Source organism: Passer montanus, unplaced genomic scaffold (genome assembly GCF_014805655.1).
Source record: "Passer montanus isolate IOZ18808 unplaced genomic scaffold, ASM1480565v1 scaffold57, whole genome shotgun sequence".
Taxonomy (NCBI): Eukaryota; Metazoa; Chordata; class Aves; order Passeriformes; family Passeridae; genus Passer; species Passer montanus.
In genome coordinates this window covers 3,424,250-3,447,969 of record NW_024370705.1, presented here as the reverse complement: position 1 = coordinate 3,447,969, position 23,720 = coordinate 3,424,250, and the positions used below count along the sequence as shown (strand labels likewise).

Sequence of the window (23,720 nt, the reverse complement as noted above, 5' to 3'; positions counted from 1 at the left end):
GGCGGCCGCGGCGCACGAGGAGGGCGGAGGTAACGGGGCTCTGCGGGGCGCGGGCGCGGCGCGCGGGCGGCGCTGCCCTTGGGCGGCGGTGCCCTTGGCCGCGGTCCCGCTGAGCGCTGTCCCGCTGTGCCGCAGCCCGCATGTGGAAGACGCTGACGTTCGTGGTGGCGCTGCCCGGCGTGGCCGTGTGCATGCTCAACTGCTACCTGAAGGCCCAGCACGAGCACCAGCGGCCCGAGTTCGTGCCCTACGCCCACCTCCGCATCAGGACCAAGGTACGGCCCTCCCCGCCTCCTCCCGGCCGCTGTGACACCGGCGCCTGGCTGGTTCTCTGGCCCTTTGTCACAGCTCTGAAGTACCCGTGACATTCACGGGCCCTCCCACCCCAGAGTGATCCTCCTGATGGCTGGCTGAAACAAAAAATACAAAAAAACCCCAAAAACAACAACAACAAACACCCCCCCCCTCTCTATATATATATATAAATACACTGCTGTACTTAAACTAAGCAGTGGAGTTCCCAACTACTCAAAATTGCAGCCCTCATAACTCAGCACAGTGTTTAAATAAGAGCAAAGATGGTGCTGTGTAGAGACTCTGGCTCCCAGCTAAGGGAGAGAGTTTTCCAGCCCTTGCTTCCTGCATCCTGGCAGCCAGCTTGCCCACTTCACCAGCCTGTCAAGCTGGGTGGTCATAGAATCATTTAGGTCAGAAAAGTCTTCTGAGATGGAGCCCAACCTTTGACTCATCTCTGTCAAACAGATCGTGGCACTAAGTGCTACATCCAGTCTGTACCTAAACACCTCCAGGGATGGAGACCCCAGCAGCTTGGGCAATTTATCCCAATGTTTAGTGACCCTTTTTGTCAAGAAATTCCTCCCGATGTCCGGCCTGAACTGTCCAAGGCACAGCTTGAGGCTATATCCCCTTGTCCTGTCACTAACTGCCTGGGAGAATTGATGTTTGAGTCTGTGCTGTTCTTGGTTTCAGGTGCTGGTGGGGATTGTTCAGGTTTATTTTCTTTCTTCTTTCAACAGCGTTTCCCCTGGGGTGATGGGAATAAAACTCTGTTTCACAACCCCCACGTTAACGCTCTCCCAACTGGTTATGAAGATTAAAACCAAGATCCTGACAACAGCCAGAACTTTGGCTCCCCACCTTGAATGTTGAGTGGGAGCCATTTCTGGGTCACAGTTTCAGAAACTCTGTGTTTCTTCTGCGATGGAGCTGCGTGCTGTTGTGGCCCCCGTGTGTGCCTGTGATGGGCTCCTTTAAATAAACAACTCTGAACGTGAATTTGGGATTTGACTTGTTTTCCTGAATCCTTAGGAGCTTTTTAGTTCACTGCTGGCACAAATCATTAATGTTTCCCCCAGGACAGAGGGCAGGAGCAAAGGGGTTTGACTGCCTGGATGGTAACACATTCCTGTGTCGGGTAACACAAACAACAGGAGTGCATTGGGCACAGGACACAAATCAACTTCATGTTCTTCATGCCTGCTTTAACTGATGACTCTAAACTCACAGCCAGAACAAAAGATACAGATTAAAACTCAGTATATACTGAAGCACATTCTCCATTATCAGCTTTTGCAACATTTATTAACAGTCATGAAGGAGATTTTCCCTTGGTCCCTTCTGGCACAGGGAGTGGCTGCCAAACTGCCTTCACACTGCTCACCTTCAGCTCTCAGGTTTTCAGGTACAGCAGCACAGATCTTGCTCACCACTCTGCTTTCCAAAAAGCTGCATTTCTGCACAAAGTCTCACACACAGGTTTTGCAGAAGAAAACACAATTTTGTTCTGCTGCTTATGTCTGTGTAGTGTGTGCTGTGTCATGCAGAAGCTCCTGAAGCAGAAGGGATTACTGAGCCACCAGCCTGAGCCTGTACAACTTTAATTTTCAAGTTTTCACTCATTACAAGTTAACCATTTTCCAGTTCTTACTATAACTTCTATATTTTTTGCACAATGTGAGCTCTATCTCAGCTGTCATTAGTGAGGTTCTTCCCAGAAGGCAGAACACAGCAGCTGCTTTGGCACCTTGCTGTTGAAGGGAGTGGTGGATGGCAAGAGGGAATCTCCAAGTGGCTCTGCAGGATGCCCTTCCCCATGTTTCCATGTGATTTTTTTTTTGGTCTGCTTACCAGTAAAAGATTAAGACAGGTTTTCCTGTGTTGAAAGTACAAGGCACTGATGGGCACAGTTATTTTAAAGCTGACAAAGTCACATTGCATTTAGCCCTACATGAAGATCACAGAAAAGCAAACTGGTTTTGTGTGTTACTCCTTAAAAAAGAAAAGCTACAGAGTGAACTGTCTCCAAAATGCTATTTATGGATCCTTCCCTTAGTCTGCTGCACTTGGCCAGCAGCCTGCTTTTTCAGTGCTATATTTAAGCCCTGTGCTGGCACTGTGGGAGCTCTCTGCACCTGAGAACAGGAGTGTGGCTCAGCTGGCACAGGAACAAGAGGCTCAGGCTGCAGCAGCTCCTGATCCTCTGCACAGGACGCAGGGTCTGGGGTCTGTGAGGGGCTCTGGTGCAGACAGGCCAGCTAAAATGTTGGAGAACTGCACTTTTTTAGTTTTTTTTAATAGAACCTTTAAATAATTAGCAGTAGTTAAAAGCAGAGAGCAAAGCTTTCTTTTTTCCTCACTGTAACTCTGGAATTATGAAGTTATCTTTTGTCCCCAGGCCATAATATCTTTTTTACCTTTGTTGGTGTAAGGAGAGGGACAAGCTTTGTCCCCTGCCTGTGTGAGGATCAAACCACAGAAATGTGTAATGCTAAAGGAGAGAGAATTAAAGCTCATGGATGTGTCAGTACCTCAGAAAAGGCTGAAGCAGCCTCTGCATTAAAAGTCTTCTCTTCAGCTCTGAGCAGGCCACTTCACCCCTCCTGGGGCACAATCAGACTCTACTGCACAGTTACCTACTTGAACAAAATATAACCTGGTTACATTTATTTCAGCCAAGCTGCTGCAGGTCCATTAGTGCTCTTAAACCATCTCTGCAGCTGACACAAAACAGTGCTTAAGCCCTTCAGCATTACATGAAACCCATTTCTTCACCAGCAGCATAGAGATGACAAAGTACATCAACCCCCTTCACATTCTTTTTAAACACTTGCAAGTGTTCTATAAATAAGCAAGAGAAATGAGTCACCACGAGCCCAGCCCACTCCAGCCAGCACTCCCCACTGCAGAGCACACCCAGCAGAAGTTACTCCACATGGATGTGTGAGCTCTCAGATGCTGAACCACCACCACGTTTCACTGGCAAGGAGGCAGAGCTACCACATGATCCAGTCTCTTTTTTTTCTTTTGCTGTTTGTTGTCACAAGCAGAGAACATTGTCACTTCCTAGCAAGCAGCTAGCAAAGGTCATCTCCAGGAGGCTCCAAAGGCTCCTGTCAGTGACTCCACCCACACAGCCAGCATCAGGAGGAGTTCTCAGCTTTTCCTTTACTCGGGCCCATGAACTCCAGGCCCTCAATGGGTATGTCCTTCTCCTTGATTGCTTTCTGAAAAGAAGAAAACCAAATAATTAAATTCAGCACTTCTTTATAGGGCTACACGAGGTTACCTTTTACTCGGGCCCATGAACTCCAGGCCCTCAATGGGTATGTCCTTCTCCTTGATTGCTTTCTGAAAAGAAGAAAAACCAAATCATTAAATTCAGCACTTCTTTATAGGGCTAAACAAGGGTATTTTAGGTACAAAACACAGAAGCACAGAATCAGTCAGGCTGTAAAACACCTCTGAGATCATCCATGAGTAATAGCAGGGTGCCAGCCAGGCCATGGCCATGCCCAGGCTCCCCATAAACACTGAGCACACCTGCCTGGGCAGCCATTCCAAGGTCTGATCACCCTTCTGTGAAAAAACTCCTCCAATGTCCAACCTAAACCTCCCTGCGGCAGCTTAAATCTGTAACTTCTTGTCCAATTCACTTGTGGCCTGAATAGAAATCATCTAAAAACACAACTGACTTACAAAAAGTAGTCCTAAAGGCTGCTTTGAATAAAGCTTCAATGTTAGCCTGTACTGAGGACTCACTGAGCTGCAGTCGGTCTAACAGACGTGCTGCGGCCTCAGCACATCGGCCTGAAGAAGCCGTGTGCCATTGTGAAAAATGTGTATTTTACGATTGGCTTTTCGCAAGTATTAAAATAAATATTATATTATGCTATGCAATAAAAACAGGAAACGCCTATAAAATATTCACGTCGTGACGGACAGACACAGGGCGAGGTAAACCCAGGGCCGCGTGTGGGGTCCGGCGGGGCCGGCGGCTGCGGGCCGGGAGCGGACGCACCTGCACGCAGAGCTGGTAGCGCTTGAAGAGCTGCCCGCAGGGGTCGCCGGCGCTGTCGCCCTTGAGGAACTTCTCGGCGAACCAGCGGTTGAAGCACTGGTCGTACTCGCGCTTCAGCTCGGTGCACGCCTCGCCCACGCTGTTCATCGCGGCGGCCGCGCCGGCACGGACGGGCCGGGCGGGGCGCGCCGCCCGGTGACGCACTTCCGGCGCGGCGCCGGGGGAGCGATGCGCGCGCTGCTGCTCGCGCGGGGGCTGCGCGCCGCGCGCGGCCCCTCACGGCACGGCGGGCACCGGCACAACGGGCACCGACAGCACGGGCACCCGCACAACGGGCACGGCGAGCACAGCGAGCACAGCGGGCAGGCACCGCCCCCGGTAACACCGCCCGCACCGCCCCCGGTAACACCGCCCGCACCACCCCTCGCCAGGCGGCCCGCGGGCACGGCACCAAACACCGGCTGATTTCCCAAGAAAGGACAGCAGTCCTACCGCTGGCCTGGGTTTGGTGACCTTAGAGGTCTTTTCCAGCCGTAGCGATTTTAGGATTCTTTGTAAAGTCCGGTTTTGACGCGTAACGAGTTTGTAATTAACAGGAAGTAGCAGTACTGAACTCGTTAGGTTTTGACTTTGTTGCTTCTGTGCGGCAGAAGGTGTCGGTGGAGGTGCTGGGCCGCCTGGAGCAGCTGGCGCTGGTGGATTTCCGGGACGCGGAGGGCGTGCAGCGGCTGCGGAAGGCGATCGAGTTTGCTGATCAGCTTCACGAAGTGAACACCGAGGGCGTGGAACCCATGGATTCAGTGCTGGAGGACAGGTGGAGAACCACAGCAGCCTCCTTTATCTGTTCATGCCTCAAACTGTTTATTTCTGTGACCTTTTCTCCCTGGGAATCACCGTGCATGCGGCCCCTTTGCTCAAAACGTCCTCCTGTGGCTCTGTGTGGGAGAAAGGTGTCATTGCCACGTGTAATTTTGATGTGTGAACTTCAGTTCTTTAATGTGTCTTAATTGTCATACTGCTCCCCAAATGCCTGCCAGTGCCATTCTTGGGTGCTTCAAAATGTTCCAGTACTTGTCTCTGTGTTTATTTAACAGACCACCAGATTTAGAGATCAGCCACCCTTCCTACCTCATATTCACAGAACAGCTTGAAGATAACCAGTAATCTTTGTCCTTCAGGTGTCTCTATCTCAGAGAAGATGATGTGACAGAAGGCAACTGCACCAAAGAACTGCTGGAAAATGCCAGAGAGAAAGTAGAGGAGTATTTTGTGGCTCCACCAGGTATTGACTTGCTTACAAAAATCGCTTAATCTCGCCTGAATTCACCTGAAGAAAATAACCTGCCATAGCTGCATTCACTTTCAGAAATACTAGCCAATAATAGGGAGTTCTAAAAGAAATTACTGTAGCCATCTGTCTAAAATAATGTGCAGTTTATTGGTCCAGAAGCAGCAGAGAGGCTGACCTGACTCTGGAGTTACTGCCCACGTTGAGAAATTCCTTACAGGAGGTCAGGCAGGACTTCCTTCCTGACTTTCTCAGGATATTTAGGCAGCCTGCACATGGAGTAAACTGCAGAAACACTTCCTTGCCAAAGTGTTCTGCCCACCGGGTGACTTACAGCTGGTCTCACACAACTTGTTTTGTGTTTTCTCTCAGGTAACATCCCTTTACCAAAGCTGGAAGAACGAGAGACTTTCCTGCAGGGCTCTCAGTGACAGCCCAGAGCCCAAATGCCCTTTCAGTATTTTATGTGGGGAAAATGAAGTTGTGTGCAGTCACACCCTGGCATGTATTTTGGTCAGAAGAAGAGCACTTGCAAGACAGAAGAAAGAAAGTGTAAAAGTTTAGTAGTGCTGCTGAAATATTCAATGTCTCTGAAGCTGGGCAGCAGCATGGCAGATGACCTTGGTGCTTTTATTTGGCAAAGTGAATTTGCTGTCTGGAGGTGAGAGCAAACCCTCTTCCCACTCTTAATTGTGCAATTACATCATTATTTATTTAAGCATCCATAATATGCTCACCTAGATGCATAAAACAGGTAATTACTATGACACTTGAATTTTTTCAAGGGTATTGAAATAAAGCCTGTATTTAACACCACTAATCCAGTCTTCTGCAAAGCTGTAACTCTGTATTATTGCTTTAGTCTCAGACTTGTCAGGATCCAGACCCTGCAAATGCTGAAGTTTTACAAATATACAAGCTCAACCTGTAAGTAATTTGTGTATAGAAATCATAACAAGGAAAGACTTCAAATGTCTATCAATCAATATGTTTAATACCACAATCATAATCATAATATCAGGGAATTGCCACTTTGAGAAGTCCCCCTTTGATCAATCCATTTTGGCCTCTTGCTTTGGCCATCAGACAGAATGGGGACAATATTATTTACACAGAAAAAGGAGGAGGAATTTGAGAGGGAACTGCATGGCTGCAGGAGCTTTTAACCCAAAATAGCATCAAGTAACTATTTAAAGGCAACAACTAAACCAACAATTTGGACAAGATGATCCCACATTCCCAATGCAGCACAGGCTAAACTTAAAACTGCCAGTTCAGTGCTGCTCCCACACACTCCAGGGAGAGAACAGACTGCCTGATGCTTGTTCCCTGCAGCCCAGACTGCATTTAAAGTGGAAAACACATCTCCTTAATGAAGGGGTTTGGTGCAACTTCACCACAAATAAGGGAATTGCAGCCTTGACTCAGACACCTGCAAGCAGCAAAAAGAAAAGCTCACAGGGGGGAGATGAGCTGCCTGTGGGGCAGGGCATGTCAGTGCCTCAGGGGGTCTAACAGTGGTGGGGCTGAGCCCCAGGGATGGGGCTGAGCCCCCCTGGGCCCTGCCTCACTTGCACAGAGGGAGGGACACTCCTTGTGCTGCTTCCCTGCATTCACTGCAGCACTCAGTAAACGGATCCAGTTTCTCTGAGACCATGGGGATAACCTCACTTAGAGCTGCTGACATTTTTCCACCACCACAATACTGTAAATATAAAATTGGATTGGAAGTCCTCGCATATGAATCCCAGGTTTACAAAGAAAATGTCAATGTGGAGATTTCTTCACCTTTGTGGAAAGAAAAAGAAGATGGAAGTTGTTTTATTGGTAATAATGATTATTTTACATTGTGGTGTTAACTAGAAGCCCCAGGAAAAAGCTCTGTTAATACACTGATAGGTTGTGCAACACAGAGTGAAAAACCACCTCATGAAAAGTGCTTACAGCCTAAATGGGAGAGCAATCTCCTGAGATACCTTATCCATTACCCAGTTTTCTTCAGCACCTCCTCTACCCCAGCTATCATCTCCTGTGTTTATTTGTTCTGCCTTTCCCTGCAGCTCTGTCCTGAGGGAAGCTGTACTTTTATACTCTTGATTAACAAGTAGGACTCTGATGCATCCCAGGCTTTAATGTTTCTCATTAACAACGTGTATCTCACCCACACTGACATTTCCTGCAGTCGTCATCACAGTTGTTCCCTCAGCAAACCATTTAACAAATGCAGAGAAATTTGCCTGCAGCTACCAAACACAACCACCTCCTCAGAGATTCATGGGTGTTTCTGAAGCTCAGTGGAAGCACTTGGAGGATTGTTAAATGGTTCCATTCTGTCAGCACAAAACTGTCCAGTCCTCAAAGAACTACTGCAGCTGCTGCAGATACTGAACACAGCTCTGGAAATGAATTACTTACTGTGGCCCCAAGAGCACTCAGAACTTCTTCATGTTTCCAGCACACAAGCAAAGTTGTGAACTGTATCTCTAATTGGGAATGCTAAAACCTGTGAGTCAGGAGTTATTCCTGAATATTCTAGAGTGACAAAAGCATCACGTTATGCAGTTTCAGTGTTTTTGGGGGCAGTGTATTCTTCTGAGGTTGCCTTAGAGTTTGCAAAAGCAAAGAGGTGCTTGCAGTTATGCTGCTTTTGCTCTGAATGACACTGAGCAGGTAACTACACTGATGAACATGCAAAATATTTACATTGCAAGTGAGGTGAGTGACTGCTCTTCAGGTGGGTTTTTTAAAAATTTCTACAAGGAAATGGGAGTCCTACCAACCAGTATTTAAAAACCTCTCTTAAATCATCCTGTGCTGTTTGCTGTAGCCATGGTTCAGAGTCCTGTAATTAACAGATCACCAGCTGTGGAGGACTCAACAGCAATGTTCTATCTGCTGACAAGAGTGTAAGCAGAGAGTGCCCCAGGGAGAGTGAAACTAAGAAAACAGAGCACTGAGGTTCTACCAAAACATCTTGCTTCATTAAAAAAAAAAAAACAAAACCCACAACCAAAACTAAACCAACCTGACCGACCAACCAAAATAACCCCCAAACCAAACAGAAACAAACAAAAAAAGGCAAGCGTTGCAGAAATAGTGAGGTCTGCAAAAGATGGTGTGAAAGTCTGATAGATTTGGTTCACTGAAGGAACAAAGTTTGCAGCTGATTCGATCATACCCAGTAAACACGGGTTGGGGATTTCTATCAGAGGCCACTTAGTGTGACTTGAAAAGACACAACTGGAAACAGACAAGTGAACAGGACAGGTGGTCAGGTGCCATTCACAAGCTGTGGAACTCCTTCCTTTGACAGGGGGGGCTTCCCTCCCAGTGAGGGGTACGTTACTGAAACAGCTGCCCAGGCAATGTCCCAGTATTCCTGTGGTGATATCACACACTATTGAAAGGGATCTTCACAGCAGGAGCTTGTTCCAAAGAGAAACAAAGTCTGTTCTTGGTTAAACTCAGCATCTCTGTGATCCCGGCTGGGATAAGTAATAAATTGGCTTTTGGGGCCCACATATCAGCCTTGGAAAGGTGTTTCACAGAACCTGGTGGACACATTGCAATGCCTTGGAGACGGGGCACACTTTAAGGAACAAGATTTTTATCCAGGATCACCTGATGATGCCACACAGAATTAATTAGAAAAGACCTCTGGGATCATCGAGTCCAATCGGTGACAGAACACCACCCTGCCACCCGAGCACGGCACTCAGTGCCAGGTCCAGCCTCCCTTAAACAGCTCCAGGGACAGTGACACCGCCACCTCCCTTGGCAGCCCCTTCCATCGTCCAGTCACCAGTTCTGCCAAGGAATTCCTCCCAATATCCACCCTAAAGCTCCTCTGGCGCAGCAGGCCGGTAGCAGGGCAGTCAGGACTGGAAGCTTTCCCTGCAGACCCCAACTGTTCGTGACCATCCCAAACACGCCCGCTTCTCCCGTTACCGCCCGCCGGTCGCCATGGCAACGGACGCTGCGCGGGGCATCCCGGGCCGCAACACAACGCTGCGGGAAAACCCGGCCGGGCGCCGCGCCGCAGCCAATGGGCGCTCGGGGACCGGCAGCGCTGGCCAATGGGCGCCCGGGAGGCGGTGCCGGTGGCCAATGGGGGCGGTCGGCGCGCAGGGGGCGGGGCAGAGCGCTGTGAGGCGCGCACGGGCAGAGCGCAGCTCCCGCAGCGCTGGTGCACGGTGAGCGGCGGGCGCGGGCGGCTCCGGACACTCGGCGTCCCGGCACCGCGACCCCGCCTGTCCCGGGGCTCTTCCCGGCAGCCGGCTCCGGCTTTCCCGCATCCCCTGCGGGGCTCCGAGCCCTGGGCCGTGCGTGCCGGGCCGGGCAGGGCCGGGAGCCGCCGCCGGAGCCGCCGCCGCTCGGGCCGTGCCCGGCCGTGCCTGTGCCGCTGCTTGGCAGCAGGTGGCTCTGGCAGGTGCTCCTGCAACTTTGAATTTCCTTCTCTTTTTTCCTCCAAGCAGGCAATCATGAGTGATCGAAAGGCAGTGATCAAAAATGCGGACATGTCAGAGGAGATGCAGCAGGACTCGGTGGAATGTGCAACTCAAGCCTTGGAGAAATACAACATCGAGAAGGACATCGCTGCTCACATAAAGAAGGTAAGTGTTGGCTTGTAATGTGCTCATGAAAAATCAATTGGGGAGAACATTGCCAGGCAAGTAGCTCTGGAGAAACGAGTTCCAGAGGCACCAGATGATCAAGTTAGACTTTCTCTCTGTTCTGTTCTCCACCCTTCATAAAGGTCCTTTTATATGGACCGTTCTAGGTCCTTTTCTCTTGTACTGCCTTACACCTCTTCTGCCACTGTCCATTGTCCAGCTGAGCAGAGTGCAGCTGACTGTCCCTGTGACTGATGAGCTGGCACCAGACACGGGCTCTGTGCAGCCTATTTAAGGAGTGGTGCTTTGCCGACCATGTAATAAGTGGGTTTGGTTTTTTGCCTTTCCCACCACATGTAAGACAAGCTGTTCATGCTAATGCTGAACAGATGGTTCATAGCTTACATTTTGTCACATTTTCTTTCTTGACTCCTACTGGGAGCCTGACTGAGCTGCAAGGAGCTGCAGGGTTTGGTTGAGCAGAACAGAAACTTCCATGTCCTCACAAAATTCTCTTCAGCTGACAGCTGTTAGGTACTGCAGTATAAATCCACTGACTGCATGGCTTTGCTCACTGTGGACCTGTGCACAGGAGTTTATTTGTAGTAGGCTCCTGACAGCAGCGTGTCACATCATCATCTCATGAGCAGGTGTCAGATATGGCAGAGAATTTTCCATCAAGTGTCTTTTCAGCATCCTTATTGCAAAAAAAAAAACCACACCAAAACCTAATGAAGTCCATTAGCTTCAGAAACAGAAGCTAATATAGAAAAATACCAGTTTCATTGGAGATTCAGAACAAGCAGACAAATTCTTAGAAGTTATGGTTTGAGATCATGGCATGACTGTAGGGGAAAAGTTACCTCCCCAAACATGTTTTAAGCTTATTCCTGCTCTGCTTGGAAGCACTTTTTTCTTTTTTGGTATGACTAAGCAGCAGATGAGTTATAAAGTGACAGATGATCCTTGTGCTTAAGAGCATATGCTGCTCCTTAATTGCCTTCTTCCAAAAGTGATACTTGTTATCAAGTGACAAATCATTGCCAAAAAAACCTCCCCAACTGTTAGACAATATCAGTATAATTACCATGAAAATGCTGACTTTTTAATCCTCTGTTCTGTAGGAATTTGACAAGAAATACAATCCCACTTGGCACTGCATCGTGGGAAGGAATTTTGGCAGCTATGTGACTCATGAGACCAAGCACTTCATCTACTTCTACCTCGGCCAAGTCGCTATTCTTCTTTTCAAGTCTGGCTAGACCCATGGACTGTTACTGAAACTTGCACCTGGGGACAGGACTGCACACTGATTCCCACCTTCAGCCTTCCTGGGGAAACACATCTTGATCTTCAGGTCTTGTATTGTGTTGTTAATGGTCAGGGATTTTGCTGTAGCGGCTGGTATTTCCATTGTGGCTATATAGAAAAGCAAAAATGTCTTCCTTGTATTTATTTTCTTTCAAAAGATGGCTTCTTTGCTAATAAAACCGTTGGAACAAGTTTATCCCTTTGCCCTCTTGAATTACCCTCTTTATTGCCAAGTGAATGCAGGATGAACATCCCCACCTCGATTCCCACACCCAAATCTATCCTTTCTTAGGAAACCTTCTTACAAGACTGATTTAAGTGGAAAAAAGTTGATGCAGAGCCCTTTTATTTCATAAGCCTTCCATTTGCCTTTGAAAGAAGGAGTCATGGGAAAAAATCCTTAAACTCCACATGACAAAGATAATAACAGCTTCATAAAAGTCCATCGTTACTTCATAAATCCAAGTTACTTTCACAAGTCTAATATCCTCCTTTAAAGCTTAGTAAAAACAAAGGCATCTTATTTGGAGACTAATCAGTCTATTTCTTTATCCACACCCACTGCCAACTTGCCTTGCTTGTCAGCATTGCTCAGTTTTGGCCACATCCTTCACACTGCACTTGGAGGAAATGAAAGTGTAAGAAACACCACTGGAGTCACTCCACAGGTTTCTTGGTGGGGAGAGGTAACTTGTGTTCTTCTGAGCCCAGCTGCTCAGCAAGTATTTGCTGCACAACTTCTTAGAACTCCTTTTGATACCGTTAAAATTCCACAGCTTTCATATCCCTCATGAAAATTACACTTTGGGTGTTCTGCTACCCAGACTCACAGTTTGAAACCTGAGTGAATGGCAACAATGCCAAAGTTCAAATTCTCATAATCCACTTTGAAAAAGCCTGCATCTTCTATCATTGCCTTCAGCTCCTCCTGAAAAATAAGTGCCATAAGTATTAACAGCCTGAAGGCCAGTAAGCCAGCTGGCCACAAGATGATGCTGGAACTGTGCTTTGTGTGTTAGTGAATTTGGGGAAATCCTGCCTTACCTGAGGGGGAAACTGTCGGATGCTCTCCACAAGATACTGGTAAGACTTCCAGTCACCAGCAATAACCTCACCCAGAACAGGGATAACCTGGAAACTGTAGAGATCATAGAGCCTGCACAGAGAGATGGTAAATCCAGATTAACAGAAACAAATTTAAACCCTCTCCAACACGAGCTGGTCTCTGTGCCACTAGGCTATGCAGTCTGTAGCTGACTTTAGAAGTGCACCAAGATGTGGTCTCAAAGTGTCTCCACCTCTTATTCTGAGTACAAACAAGAGAGCCTTGTGACATGGCATAAAGTGTCACCATGTTCCTACCTGGAAAGAAGAGGGTTGCTGACATGACTAAATTCAAGGCAGAGAAATCTTCCTCCTGGTTTCAGCACACGATAGGCCTCTTGAAGTGCCTGAGACAAAGCAGATGTGATGTTTGCTTCTGGAGGACAGCACCTGCCTATTATAATGCCATGTGATATTATCATGCAACTGTGATGAACTGAGGGGAATGAAGAGGAACTGACTGGCAATCTGCAATATTTACTGTAGATAAGCATCCCAAGACAAGCATAAAAAAAACCCCAAATGTGCCACAAACCCAAAGCACAAATACTCTTGCTGTTCATAAATAGATTTTTACAAGGCTTTGTGTCAAAACTGTGATGTCGGGTTTGCAATTTTCTTTTCTTTCCTACTCGCAGTTGATGAAAGTTTGTTGGCAGAGCTCTTATAATTACAGACCAAACACAAAAGGGAGAAGGTGACTCAGCTACAAGAAACTGAAAATCAAAAACAGGCATGATAATTTTTTTTCAATCAAAAGATTTTACTGTGAGGCACACCCAAAGGTTCAAAGAAGGAACGATACTGGGTTTCGGATGAGCAATGTGTAAGAACAGGAAGGAAAGAGGAAGAAGAAGAAAATCTTTGGCTACTTTGAAAATTCCATCCTGCATCAAAATAGAATACCTAACAAGAATCTAGACAAAATCCTGTCTAGACAAAAGACAAAAACTGTATGTTCTTTCATACAAGAACAGAGTTGTATTCCAGAACTTCTGAAGGCTGTACATCTGCTTGACTCCAACTGTCCTGTTCCTATGGGATAAAATATCAACACTACACAGGAGCTCTGCAAAGGAGTTGGCAGCTTGGGTGTGTTTTGTATCAGGTCTCCAGGGAGCTCTGCTACCAGCCTGCTGTATGCATGCAGGCAAAGAGCCTGTGCTTTGGAAGGGTGCAGACAAAGCACCAGGAAAAGCCACATGCACGTTAAGTTCAAAGGCACATGGTCAAAGGTGGTTTGGATCCCAATGCTTCACCTTCCACAGGAGCTCTGCCAAGGTTGTAACACACTCCTCCAAAACAGACAACGAGTGCCACCAGACAGGTGTCACCCCCACAACAGCCAGTCCTTCTCCAAGGACACAGATAGTTCAGAACAAAGAGTACTGTTTACCCTAATTAAAGTCATCCTTGCTCTTTATAGGGAGCTCTGCCACCAGCCAGTGTAAAGACACTCAGGAGAAGTGGGCTGAACAGGCTGGTGCAACAGCACTGGGGGCAGCAGCCTCCTTCCCACTCTGCTCTGGCAGCTCTGCTGACTCGGGCAGGGAAACACAAGGGGACAGGAAGCATTGGACCCACTGGTGGGATATGGATCAGGTGCTGCAGGAAGATTTGAGGTATGCAGACTGACTGCCCTGTGCATGTGTAGATCCATCCATGCCACAGGAGAAGGTGGGGAATGACTGCAGCATGCAGGCCTTTGCCTTAGGAACCTGAGATTGTGTGGCTTGCCAAGCTGGAAGGATTGGGTGCAACTGGTATAAATCTGTCTTTTTATGACAAAGGTGGGGCACTTAATTGCATTTTCTATTCACACAAGTTGCATACTACATGCCACTTATTTTAAATGCTTCAGGAGTAGACTAGGATCTTCCTTTATCCAAAGGAATTCCTACTTTGCTTCCTTTGTAGAATAAAAAATCATAAGGACCCCATGTCAGGATACACTGTAGTAACTCACCAAATCAATACGAGTTACATTTCGGATTCCAAAGGCAATTGTGTAAACATCAAACTTATCATCATCAAAGGGCAACTCTTCAGCATTCCCAAGTACCCAGGACAAGCCTGCAGTGAAAGACAAGTCATAGAACTGAGCTCAGACTGCTCCAGAAAGACTAGAACTCAGCAATTCTAGAAGGAATTGATTATTTTTAAAGGACATTGAAAACAAATGTTTCCCTTTTGCAGTTTTGTTAGAGGAAAAACACCTTGGCCTCTACTCATGAAACTGTCAAGACAGAGTAGTTCATTTTGCAGATCAGCCAAAACACCATTCTGCACATACACAAGGTGTGCATATGCCACAAAGATTTTACCCAAAACTTGCATCATAGTGGAAAGCACTATTGGCTGCCATTTGTTTGTGGCAAAGTTGTAAAAAGAGAATCTCTGCTCAAAGTGTAGCTATGGACAATTACTAACATCTTGCCATGCAACAATGGCCAAAACACTTAACACGTTTTGCTAGAAAGCTCCCACAGGCTGAGGAACATGAAAAGCCACACTCCCTCCATCAGCACTATCAGTATGTGATGCACCTGCAGCTGTGTTGCTTCCTAGTCCCCAAAGCATCAAGACCATGTCTATCTGTGGGTTATTGGCAAGCAGACAAAATGCACAACCAGTGACTGTGCAACTCATGCTCCTTTTCCCCATGCACAGCTCCCACTCCTCCTGAATGTACACAGGGAAACAGCAAAAAACCTCTGTCCCTCACAACTTCTTGCTGTCAGGAATGTTACTGCCACAGCACAATGCATTATTACCTTCAGAGTAGCCAAGATGCTGTGCTTTCTGCTTCCCAACTTTTAACATCTCTCTGTTGATGTCACAGACCACCACTTGGGAATCCCCTAGTGAGTTAACTTTGTCCTTCTGGTAGCTCTCAAAAATCTCCTGCCAAGACAAATTCTGATGGTGTTTGAGCTTCCTCTGGAGCTGGCGCTGTCGCACAGAGCGCACGTAATTAATGAACCGAAAGGCGATGTCACCTGCAGGTGTTCAAAGGAAAGATACACATCTTGCAACATTTTCTGACTCCAGGAAGTTGAAACTTAAGGCTTTGAACATCCAACTGACTTACTATTTTCTTTTTAGTCATATATATTTATAAAAACACCCCCTCAAACATACTGTAATAGACACAGAAAGAGTGTGTGTGTGTACATGTATATAGATAAAATGGGAACTTATTAAAATCAAAGAGTCCATGACATTCTACAAATTTACACAGTTTCCCATAACATACCATGACAGGACTGTAACACCTTCAGACCCTTAAAGCAAGATGTTACAAAACACAAAGACATCAGTTCTCAATCCTCTTCTGGGACAGTCAAGTAGATGCTTCACTAGTTTTAAAGACAGGGAGCTAAGGGTGAGAAAAAAACCCCAGCAGGAAACGTAATTCTGGGCAGACTCAAACAGCTGAAAAACAGTGTGGCATTGTGATGTGGAACTCACCAAAATTATTTACCTGTTCCCCCAGCAACATCAAGGAGGAGTGTTCCTGGGCAAGGGTTCATTTTATGCATGAGGATATCCTTCCACACCCGATGAATTCCTAGAGTCATTGAATCATTCATTACATCGTATTTCTTGGCCACAGTTTCAAAGACCTGATAAACTGCAAAGAAAGGACACGGGAATGAGATTCAATTTACTTAAAAATGCTTGTGTCTAAGTAAAACGAGTCCTTTGTTGCCCTGTGGAGGTCTGTCCACCATGTGGAGCTGAAAAATACCACAGGAAAACTCACTAAAAAAAAAAAGGAAAAAAAAAAAAGAAGAAGAAGATTGAATCTGCTGAGGTTGTTCCATGACAAAGGTGTCTGCAGAATCACAGCCTTCCCGAGCTGAGGGAACAGCACTGGTATTATCCACCGAGGCTCCCGCTAACGCCTCAGACCAGGGCCCGGTCCCAAACACGTTCCCAGCACGGTGGAGACCGATCACGGGCTGCCCGGGAGCCCAGCTCGGCTCCGCGCCCTCTCCCGCCGCCGCCGCCCTCACTTTTCTCCCTCCTCTCCTCCTCCGTCACGGTCTGGAAGCCGAAGTGCATCTCCGGCCCCGCGGCCAAGCCGCGCCGCGCCCGCGGAGCTCCGGCGGGCCGGGACAGCAGCGCCGGGCAGCGGCCGCGCCACAGCCGCAGCGCCGCCATCTTCGGCACGGCCGGGCGGGGCGGAGCTCCGCCGGGGGAGAGCGGGAGCCGCTCCGTCCGGAGCCAGCTCCGCCGGGACAGAGCCGGAGCCGCTCCGCCCGTGCCCGCTCCGCCGGGAGAGAGCGGGAGCCGCTCCGCCCGTGCCCGCTCCGCCGGGAGCGCAAGCCCAAGGGCCGCCGCTTCTGCGGACTCCCGCTAACGCCTCAGACCAGGGCCCGGTCCCAAACACGTTCCCAGCACGGTGGAGACCGATCACGGGCTGCCCGGGAGCCCAGCTCGGCTCCGCGCCCTCTCCCGCCGCCGCCGCCCTCACTTTTCTCCCTCCTCTCCTCCTCCGTCACGGTCTGGAAGCCGAAGTGCATCTCCGGCCCCGCGGCCAAGCCGCGCCGCGCCCGCGGAGCTCCGGCGGGCCGGGACAGCAGCGCCGGGCAGCGGCCGCGCCACAGCCGCAGCGCCGCCATCTTCGGCACGGCCGGGCGGGGCGGAGCTCCGCCGGGGGAGAGCGGGAGCCGCTCCGCCGGGACAGAGCGGGAGCCGCTCCGCCCGGAGAGAGCCGGAGCCGCTCCGCCGGGGGAGAGCGGGAGCCGCTCCGCCGGGACAGAGCGGGAGCCGCTCCGCCCGTGCCCGCTCCGCCGGGAGCGCACGCCGCCATCTTCGGCACGGCCGGGCGGGGCGGAGCTCCGCCGGGGGAGAGCGGGAGCCGCTCCGCCGGGACAGAGCGGGAGCCGCTCCGCCCGGAGAGAGCCGGAGCCGCTCCGCCGGGGGAGAGCGGGAGCCGCTCCGCCGGGACAGAGCCGGGAGCGGCGCGTTCTCCGCAGCCCAAGGGCCGCCGCTTCTGCGGACGCGGTCACCGAACCCCCCCGCCCCCGGTGCCGCCGCTGCTCCGCGGCGCGACGGAACCTGTACTGCGAGGACAAACGTGGAAAAAAACCCAAAACCCCAAACCGAACACAACCCTCACGGTGTACTTGAGTAATTTTGCAAATAGTTTTCTTCAACTTTATTTTAGTTTTCTCTAGATTTCTAATTTTGCAATTTCCATCACTTGAAGTGAAGCCTCGTGGAGTGAAAGATGCGTTGGTTCCGGTTAGGAGCATTTCCATCCAAAACCTGTCTTGCTTATCACCTTACTTGAATCATCCTGGAGTTCTGGCAGCTTTGTAGATGCAAAGAAGTTACTTAACCCATTCTCAGGAGAGATGACATCAGACATCATGCTATTAAAATCAGCCCAGGGACTGCATTCCCAGGGCATGAGCTGGGCTCCCTCACCCAGGACCTTCCTGCCATATTGGGATTTTCAGCACCATCATCAGACCACAGCACCATTTTCTATTTTCCTCATATAATACTTTTTAAACTCTATGCTCTTTGCTGTAGGATTTTAAACTCTATGTTCTTTGCTCTCCAAAGCATCATATTTGGTTTTGTTGGGTATTTTTCTCAGCCTGAGGACACCAGTGACCAGCTGCACTCACAGAGGGAGGGAGCAGGGTCAGGCTGGAAGGGATCACTGTGGGTCACAGGGTCCGACCTTCCTGCTCTGGGGTCATCCCAGAGCACATGGCCCAGGACTGTGTCCAAATGGTTCTGGAATATCTCCACTGAGGGAGACTCCACAACCTCTCTGGGCAACCTGTTCCAGTGCACAGTCACCTGCACAGTGAAGAAATTTTTCCTCTTGCTCAGGTGGAACTTCCTGTGCATCAGTTCCTGCCTGTTGTCTGCCTCTTGTCCTATCCTCAGCACCACTGAGAAGACCCTGGTCCATCCTCTGACACTCACCCTTTAGACATTTGTACCCATTAACGAGGTTCCCTGTCATCTCTCTTTTCTTGAGGCTGAACAGGCCTGGCCTCCTCAGCTTCCCTCACAGGAGGATGCTCTGCTCCCCCAGCCATCCGTGCTGCCCTGCAGGAGCTCGGTGTGTCTCGTCCTGAGGAGCCCAGAGCAGGACACAGCCCCCAGCTGTGCCTCACCGGGCTCAGCAGAGGGGCAGGATCGCCTCCCTGGCCTGCTGGCAGTGCTCTTCCCAAGGCTGCCCAGGACTGCACGGCTCTCTTGGCCCCAAGGCACACTGCTGGCTCAGGGACACTTTGTTGTCCACAAGGACCCCAAGTTCCATCTCCGCAGAGCCGGTCAGCGCCCAACCTGTACCGGTGCTCGGGCTTATTCCTTCCCCTCCTTCCTTCCTGCGTTCAGCCGTAAAGAAAAAGCCAAAGGGACGGGGAAGGGCAGCAGGGCCTGAAGGCGGCAGTGCCGCCCGGGCCCGCCATGCACCGCCGCGGCCGCCGGTCGCCACGGCAACGGCCGCAAGGCATGCCGGGCTGAAAGAAATTGCTGCGGCAAAACCCTGCAAGAGCGCCGGACCGGGGCCAATAAGATCTCGGGGTGATGGTAGCGGTGACCAATGGGTGACGGCCGGTGCTGAGGGGGCGGGGCTGGGGCGCTCGGAGGCGCCGGCGGCGCGCGCGGGTCGGTTAAACAGCCGCGGCGGCGCAGCCCGTGCGTGCCTCGCTCCGCGCGTCCCGCACCGCCACCGGCTCTGCCTCCGCACCGCGCCGGCACCGCGGCGCCCGCTCGACGGTGAGGGCAAGGCCTTGCCGGCCTTGAGCACTGGGCAGGGGCAGCTGCCCAGAGGGGCTGGGTCCGGTCCGGCTCGGGAAGTCTGGGGCTGGGCAGCCCCCGTGCCGGGGCTCTTCCCGGCCGCCGGGTCCGGTTTCCCCGCATCCCCTGCGGGGCTCCGAGCCCTGGGCCGCTCGTGCGGGGCTTTCCCCGCCTCGATCGGGGCAGGAAGGGCCGTCGGGCCGGCGGCGGAGCGGCCGCGCTCTCTGGCGGAGCTGCCGGGCCGCTCGGGCCGTGCCCGGCCGTGCCTGTGCCGCTGCTTGGCAGCAGGTGGCTCTGGCAGGTGCTCCTGCAACTTTGAATTTCATTCTTCTTTCCTCCGACCAGGCAATCATGAGTGATCGAAAGGCAGTGATCAAAAATGCGGACATGTCAGAGGAGATGCAGCAAGATGCTGTGGAATGTGCAACTCAAGCCTTAGAGAAATACAACATCGAGAAGGACATCGCTGCTCACATAAAGAAGGTAAATGTTGCCTTGTAATGTGCTCGTGATATCTCTGTGCACATGAAAAATCAATTGGGGAGAATGCTGTTAGGCAAGTAGTGCTAGAAAAACAAGTTCTAGAGACGCTAGGTAATCAAGTTGGACTTTCTCTTTAGGCTGATGTCCGTGTGTTCCTTTACCCACCCTTCACGGGCCCTTTCTCGGTGCTGCTTTTTCCTTGCAGTTCTTTCTGCTCACGGTCTTTTTTGCCACTGTCTGTTGCCCACGTGAGGATAGAGTGGCAGCTGACTGTCCCTGTGACTGATGAGCTGGTACAAAACACAGGGACTCTATTGAGCTCTCCTGTAGTTTTCCTCTGAGAGGTAGCTTGTTCTTGGTTTCGTTTGTATTTAACTTAATCTTAAGGATCTCTTTACAATTCTTGCCAGCTGGATCAAAAATAGCAGGGGAAAAGTAGTTTTCTGCAATTCTCTGTAATCACACCTCTCATTACGTAGTGAAATAACAAAAAAAGAAAAAAAATCCTGGCGGTTATCTGTTGTTTGCAATATCTGTGTCATCCTTTATGCAGGATTAACAATACATGAGAAAGATCTAGTTCAGATTATATTTCCTGCTTCGTCAGCTCAGGAGAAGGGAGAAATCAAAGTGCGTCAGTAGAAGTTACAGCGATCTGAGTGGAAGGGCTGTCGAAATGTTAAGGCCGATTGGACTGAAACTGTCTGGAGTTAACTGCTTGGCATGAGGGGCTGGGTTTGATAAAGGCTTAGGCCACAAGCTGTGAATTTTCACATAGATATGTTCACTTTTTCCTAACACTGTGAAAAAGGGCCTCAAGAGCTGGTTCAGGCTGGAAAATAAGGAAGTTATAACTGTCAGCAGAAATCACAACATGAGATAAAAAAGACTGTCCAGAGACAATAAAAAAACCCAATAAAGAACAAGAAGTCGCCAGACCCTAATGCTGTTATTAGTCAGAACTGTGAAGGGTGGGGAACTGAGGTTGGGAGGGTGTAATTGCCTGGCAGTTTCTTTGTCCAGGTCCTCCTGAAGGCACCCAGCTGGAGCTGTTCTGCTGCTGTGCCACTCACAGCCTGGGGCTCTGCTCCAGGATACCTGGGGTGGAGGTGACTTTAAAATTTGGGATACTTGGGGTGGAGAAGGTTCTCTAATATGAGAAGTAATTCATCCATGCAGAACGATTGCTTCTGCTAAATAAATACTTGTTTGCTATGACCAGAATACTGAAAGGTTTTTTTTTCTCCAGCAAAGTACTTATGAAAGTTGAAAAGAGGTTTAGTACTTTTCAGATACCATTTGTTGCAACTACTGGGAAATTGTAAAAATATGTAAAGCACAAGTGCTGAGATTTATTGGTCATACTGTTGTTACAGAGCATGTGGAAGAGAATTTTCTGTTTAGTAACTTTGCTGCTGATAAACAATGAAATCTAAATTATGGCTTTGTGGGTGCAAAACTAATTATCTTTTACCTGAGAATTGTGGATTCAATGCTATTATAAATTATGGGGGAATAGAAGATTACTTTCCTTCAACAATAGTAACGTTTTAAACTTACTACTGCTCAGTTAGGAAGCTCTGTGGGGTTTTTGTGTGTCTGACTAAGCAGCAGGTAAACAATAAGATGTAAATAAAATAATCCTAGTACTTAAAGAGCATCTGTTCTTCCTCTGATTGCCTCGCTCAGAAGGTGAATACCTATTAGATGAGTCCTTAATTTGTAGTAATCTGTTTTGCAGGAGTTTGACAAGAAATACAATCCCACTTGGCACTGCATCGTGGGAAGGAATTTTGGCAGCTATGTGACTCATGAGACCAAGCACTTCATCTACTTCTACCTCGGCCAAGTCGCTATTCTTCTTTTCAAGTCTGGCTAGACCCATGGACTGTTACTGAAACTTGCATCCAGTTACAGGACTCTGACTAGTTACTGCAGCCTTCCTGAGGACACAGGCCTTGATCTTCAAGGGCAATGGCAGGGATTATGTTGTAACAGATGACATTACATTGTGGATATAAAAAGGAAAAGTACCAAAAAAGTCTTCCTTGTATTTATTTTTTTTCCAGAAGGCTCCTCCTTTGCTACTAGAGCTGTTGGAGCAGTTTTGCTTTTTGCGAGTTTTATAGCCATCTACTGTATTTCGTGATTACTGCTAGTGCTATGCAAGTACTGACAGTGTGTTTAGCTCTTTATGTTCCAAACTTTTCTTATTCTTTTGATTTTACTTTTATAAAATAATTTCCCCCTTCTTGTTTTGCTGGATGTGCTGTCCCAAAACCTGAGCTGTTTCTTTTTTCTGCTGTCTCTGGACAAGTGTACTGGAGAATAAAAGCCAAGTTCTACCCCAGCCAGGTTGTTATTTCTGGCTGATTTGTGTGTTGTGGTGATGGTGGATGGCTGGGTCGGGGGGCAGTGCAGCCTGAGGGGTGTGGGGGGCTCTGTGAGGGGCCTGGGCTGTGGGACACTCAGCCGTGGGGCCTGGCAACAAAGGACAGCAGCTGCACTCGGGGGAGCCCCGGGGCAGTGCTTGTGTGTGGGTGGCAGGGCTGACTGAGTGAGCAGCTGCTGCTCTGCCTGTGCCCTGCCCCTGCTGCTCCACCCGTGCCCTGCCCAGCACACCCTGCCAATGGTGGCACTGAGGGCACGCTGGCAATGACAAAACCTGTGGGGTGCTTGGCAGATGGGCCTGGCAGGGCTTGCTCTGGTAAATAAACCCTCTTCACTGGTTGATACAAACACCCAGGTATGATCAGGCAGCTGTGGTAGAGGATACAGACATGCCAAAGAAATGCAGCAGCTTCTGCAGGGCCCATTTGGGCTGTGGAGAAATGAGAAGCTGGAAGAGGAATCACAGTCATTACAAAGAGGATAAATGATTGATTGATTGCAATAGCCTTTCATGGAACACTATGTGCACCAGACATGAAGGGGGAACAGTTGGAAAAGTTAAATACTGTGGTCATGTGATACTTTGGACTTTTCCTGGGGCCTGGTGTCACCTCAAAGAAATCTCCTCCAAAATCCAGAATACTTGAATGCTGAGTAAATCCATAAGTCACCAAGGAGCACTGTGGTTAGGCAGGCCTGCGCTCTGGCAGGGACAAAGAGGAGCTACAGCAGCCCTTGGCCTGGGTCGAAGGCCACCTGCCTGTCCCATGTCCCACTCCTGGTGACGTGTTGCAGGGAAGGAAACTATGTGGAGCCTTGAAGATAAGCCCAGTGTCCTCTGTGTTTTTCCAGTAACCCCAGACTCTGCTGATAGCTGCTATCGGACTGAGAAAAAACTCAGAAACTCTTCCCAGTGCGGGCTCAAAGCTCCGTGACCAGCTAGAGGTAATGGCCAGCCAGGCCGACAGAAAAACCCAGGCTGTTATTCAGCAAACGGCGCTTTCAGGAGCAGCGGGAGGCTGTTAGTCGATCCCCTCTCCGCTCATTACAGCGTCCCCAGCACCACAAGTGTTTCAGGCCCAGAGAGGCCGCTCTCCCCGGCGCTCCCGGTCACCGGGGCCGCAGCGGCGTTCCCGTCGCCATGGGAACGGCAGCGGGGGCGCGGCACGCCGGGCTGGCGAACGCCCCGCCCACCGCCCCGCGCCTGGCCAATGAGCTCCTGGGGAGCTCCTGGCGGTGACCAATGGCCGGCAGGGGGCGTGGCCGGCGCTCGGAGCGATGGCGGCCGCGGCGTGAGGGGAGCGCGGGGCCGCCCCGGGCCCGGCCTTTCCCGGCCCCCGCCTTTCCTTCCCCTGCCCTGCCCGGCCTGCCCTGCCCGGCCTTCCCTGCCCGGCCCCGGCCTTCCCTGCCCGGCCCTCGCCTTCCCCTGCCCGGCCCC

The 23,720-nt window shown here is 49.9% G+C and overlaps 6 protein-coding genes across 11 annotated transcripts; 4 read left to right on the top strand and 2 right to left on the bottom strand.

The window, feature by feature from the left end:
- Positions 1 to 6: 6 nt before the first annotated feature.
- On the top strand, positions 7 to 1,296 carry LOC120510291 (cytochrome c oxidase subunit 6A1, mitochondrial). Its single transcript, XM_039725970.1, has 3 exons — positions 7 to 29; positions 136 to 275; positions 1,038 to 1,296. The coding sequence occupies exons 2-3, from the start codon at positions 141 to 143 to the stop codon at positions 1,116 to 1,118; spliced, it is 216 nt and encodes a 71-aa protein (XP_039581904.1). The 5' UTR covers positions 7 to 29; positions 136 to 140; the 3' UTR covers positions 1,119 to 1,296.
- A 287-nt stretch (positions 1,297 to 1,583) lies between these two features.
- Positions 1,584 to 4,528, bottom strand: TRIAP1 (TP53 regulated inhibitor of apoptosis 1). Its single transcript, XM_039725969.1, has 2 exons — positions 4,319 to 4,528; positions 1,584 to 3,524 (listed from the first exon to the last, which is right to left on the bottom strand). The coding sequence occupies exons 1-2, from the start codon at positions 4,463 to 4,465 to the stop codon at positions 3,441 to 3,443; spliced, it is 231 nt and encodes a 76-aa protein (XP_039581903.1). The 5' UTR covers positions 4,466 to 4,528; the 3' UTR covers positions 1,584 to 3,440.
- Positions 4,529 to 4,531: 3 nt separating this feature from the next.
- On the top strand, positions 4,532 to 6,426 carry GATC (glutamyl-tRNA amidotransferase subunit C). Of its 4 annotated transcripts, none has more exons than XM_039725964.1 (4): positions 4,532 to 4,696; positions 4,972 to 5,132; positions 5,497 to 5,600; positions 5,979 to 6,426. In XM_039725964.1, the coding sequence occupies exons 1-4, from the start codon at positions 4,547 to 4,549 to the stop codon at positions 6,035 to 6,037; spliced, it is 474 nt and encodes a 157-aa protein (XP_039581898.1). In that variant the 5' UTR covers positions 4,532 to 4,546; the 3' UTR covers positions 6,038 to 6,426. The 4 variants fall into 4 exon arrangements, with proteins under 4 accessions (XP_039581898.1, XP_039581897.1, XP_039581896.1 ...); XM_039725963.1 differs by having other exon boundaries at positions 4,969 to 5,132; XM_039725962.1 differs by having other exon boundaries at positions 4,532 to 4,720.
- A 2,250-nt stretch (positions 6,427 to 8,676) lies between these two features.
- On the top strand, positions 8,677 to 11,726 carry LOC120510288 (dynein light chain 1, cytoplasmic). 2 transcript variants are annotated; one of them, XM_039725965.1, is made up of 3 exons: positions 8,677 to 9,799; positions 10,082 to 10,219; positions 11,344 to 11,726. In XM_039725965.1, exons 1-3 carry the CDS (start codon positions 9,683 to 9,685, stop codon positions 11,479 to 11,481), a joined length of 393 nt encoding a protein of 130 aa, XP_039581899.1. In that variant the 5' UTR covers positions 8,677 to 9,682; the 3' UTR covers positions 11,482 to 11,726. The 2 variants fall into 2 exon arrangements, with proteins under 2 accessions (XP_039581899.1, XP_039581900.1); XM_039725966.1 differs by lacking the exon at positions 8,677 to 9,799 and adding an exon at positions 9,838 to 9,924 and having other exon boundaries at positions 9,993 to 10,219.
- Positions 11,658 to 17,290, bottom strand: COQ5 (coenzyme Q5, methyltransferase). 2 transcript variants are annotated; one of them, XM_039725960.1, is made up of 7 exons: positions 17,115 to 17,290; positions 16,119 to 16,268; positions 15,409 to 15,633; positions 14,601 to 14,707; positions 12,893 to 12,981; positions 12,575 to 12,686; positions 11,658 to 12,458 (listed from the first exon to the last, which is right to left on the bottom strand). In XM_039725960.1, the coding sequence occupies exons 1-7, from the start codon at positions 17,260 to 17,262 to the stop codon at positions 12,357 to 12,359; spliced, it is 933 nt and encodes a 310-aa protein (XP_039581894.1). In that variant the 5' UTR covers positions 17,263 to 17,290; the 3' UTR covers positions 11,658 to 12,356. The 2 variants fall into 2 exon arrangements, with proteins under 2 accessions (XP_039581894.1, XP_039581893.1); XM_039725959.1 differs by lacking the exon at positions 17,115 to 17,290 and adding an exon at positions 16,654 to 16,828.
- A 1,937-nt stretch (positions 17,291 to 19,227) lies between these two features.
- LOC120510289 (dynein light chain 1, cytoplasmic-like) lies at positions 19,228 to 22,241 on the top strand. The gene is made up of 3 exons (XM_039725968.1): positions 19,228 to 19,387; positions 19,754 to 19,891; positions 21,633 to 22,241. Exons 2-3 carry the CDS (start codon positions 19,760 to 19,762, stop codon positions 21,768 to 21,770), a joined length of 270 nt encoding a protein of 89 aa, XP_039581902.1. The 5' UTR covers positions 19,228 to 19,387; positions 19,754 to 19,759; the 3' UTR covers positions 21,771 to 22,241.
- The last annotated feature ends 1,479 nt before the right edge of the window (positions 22,242 to 23,720 follow it).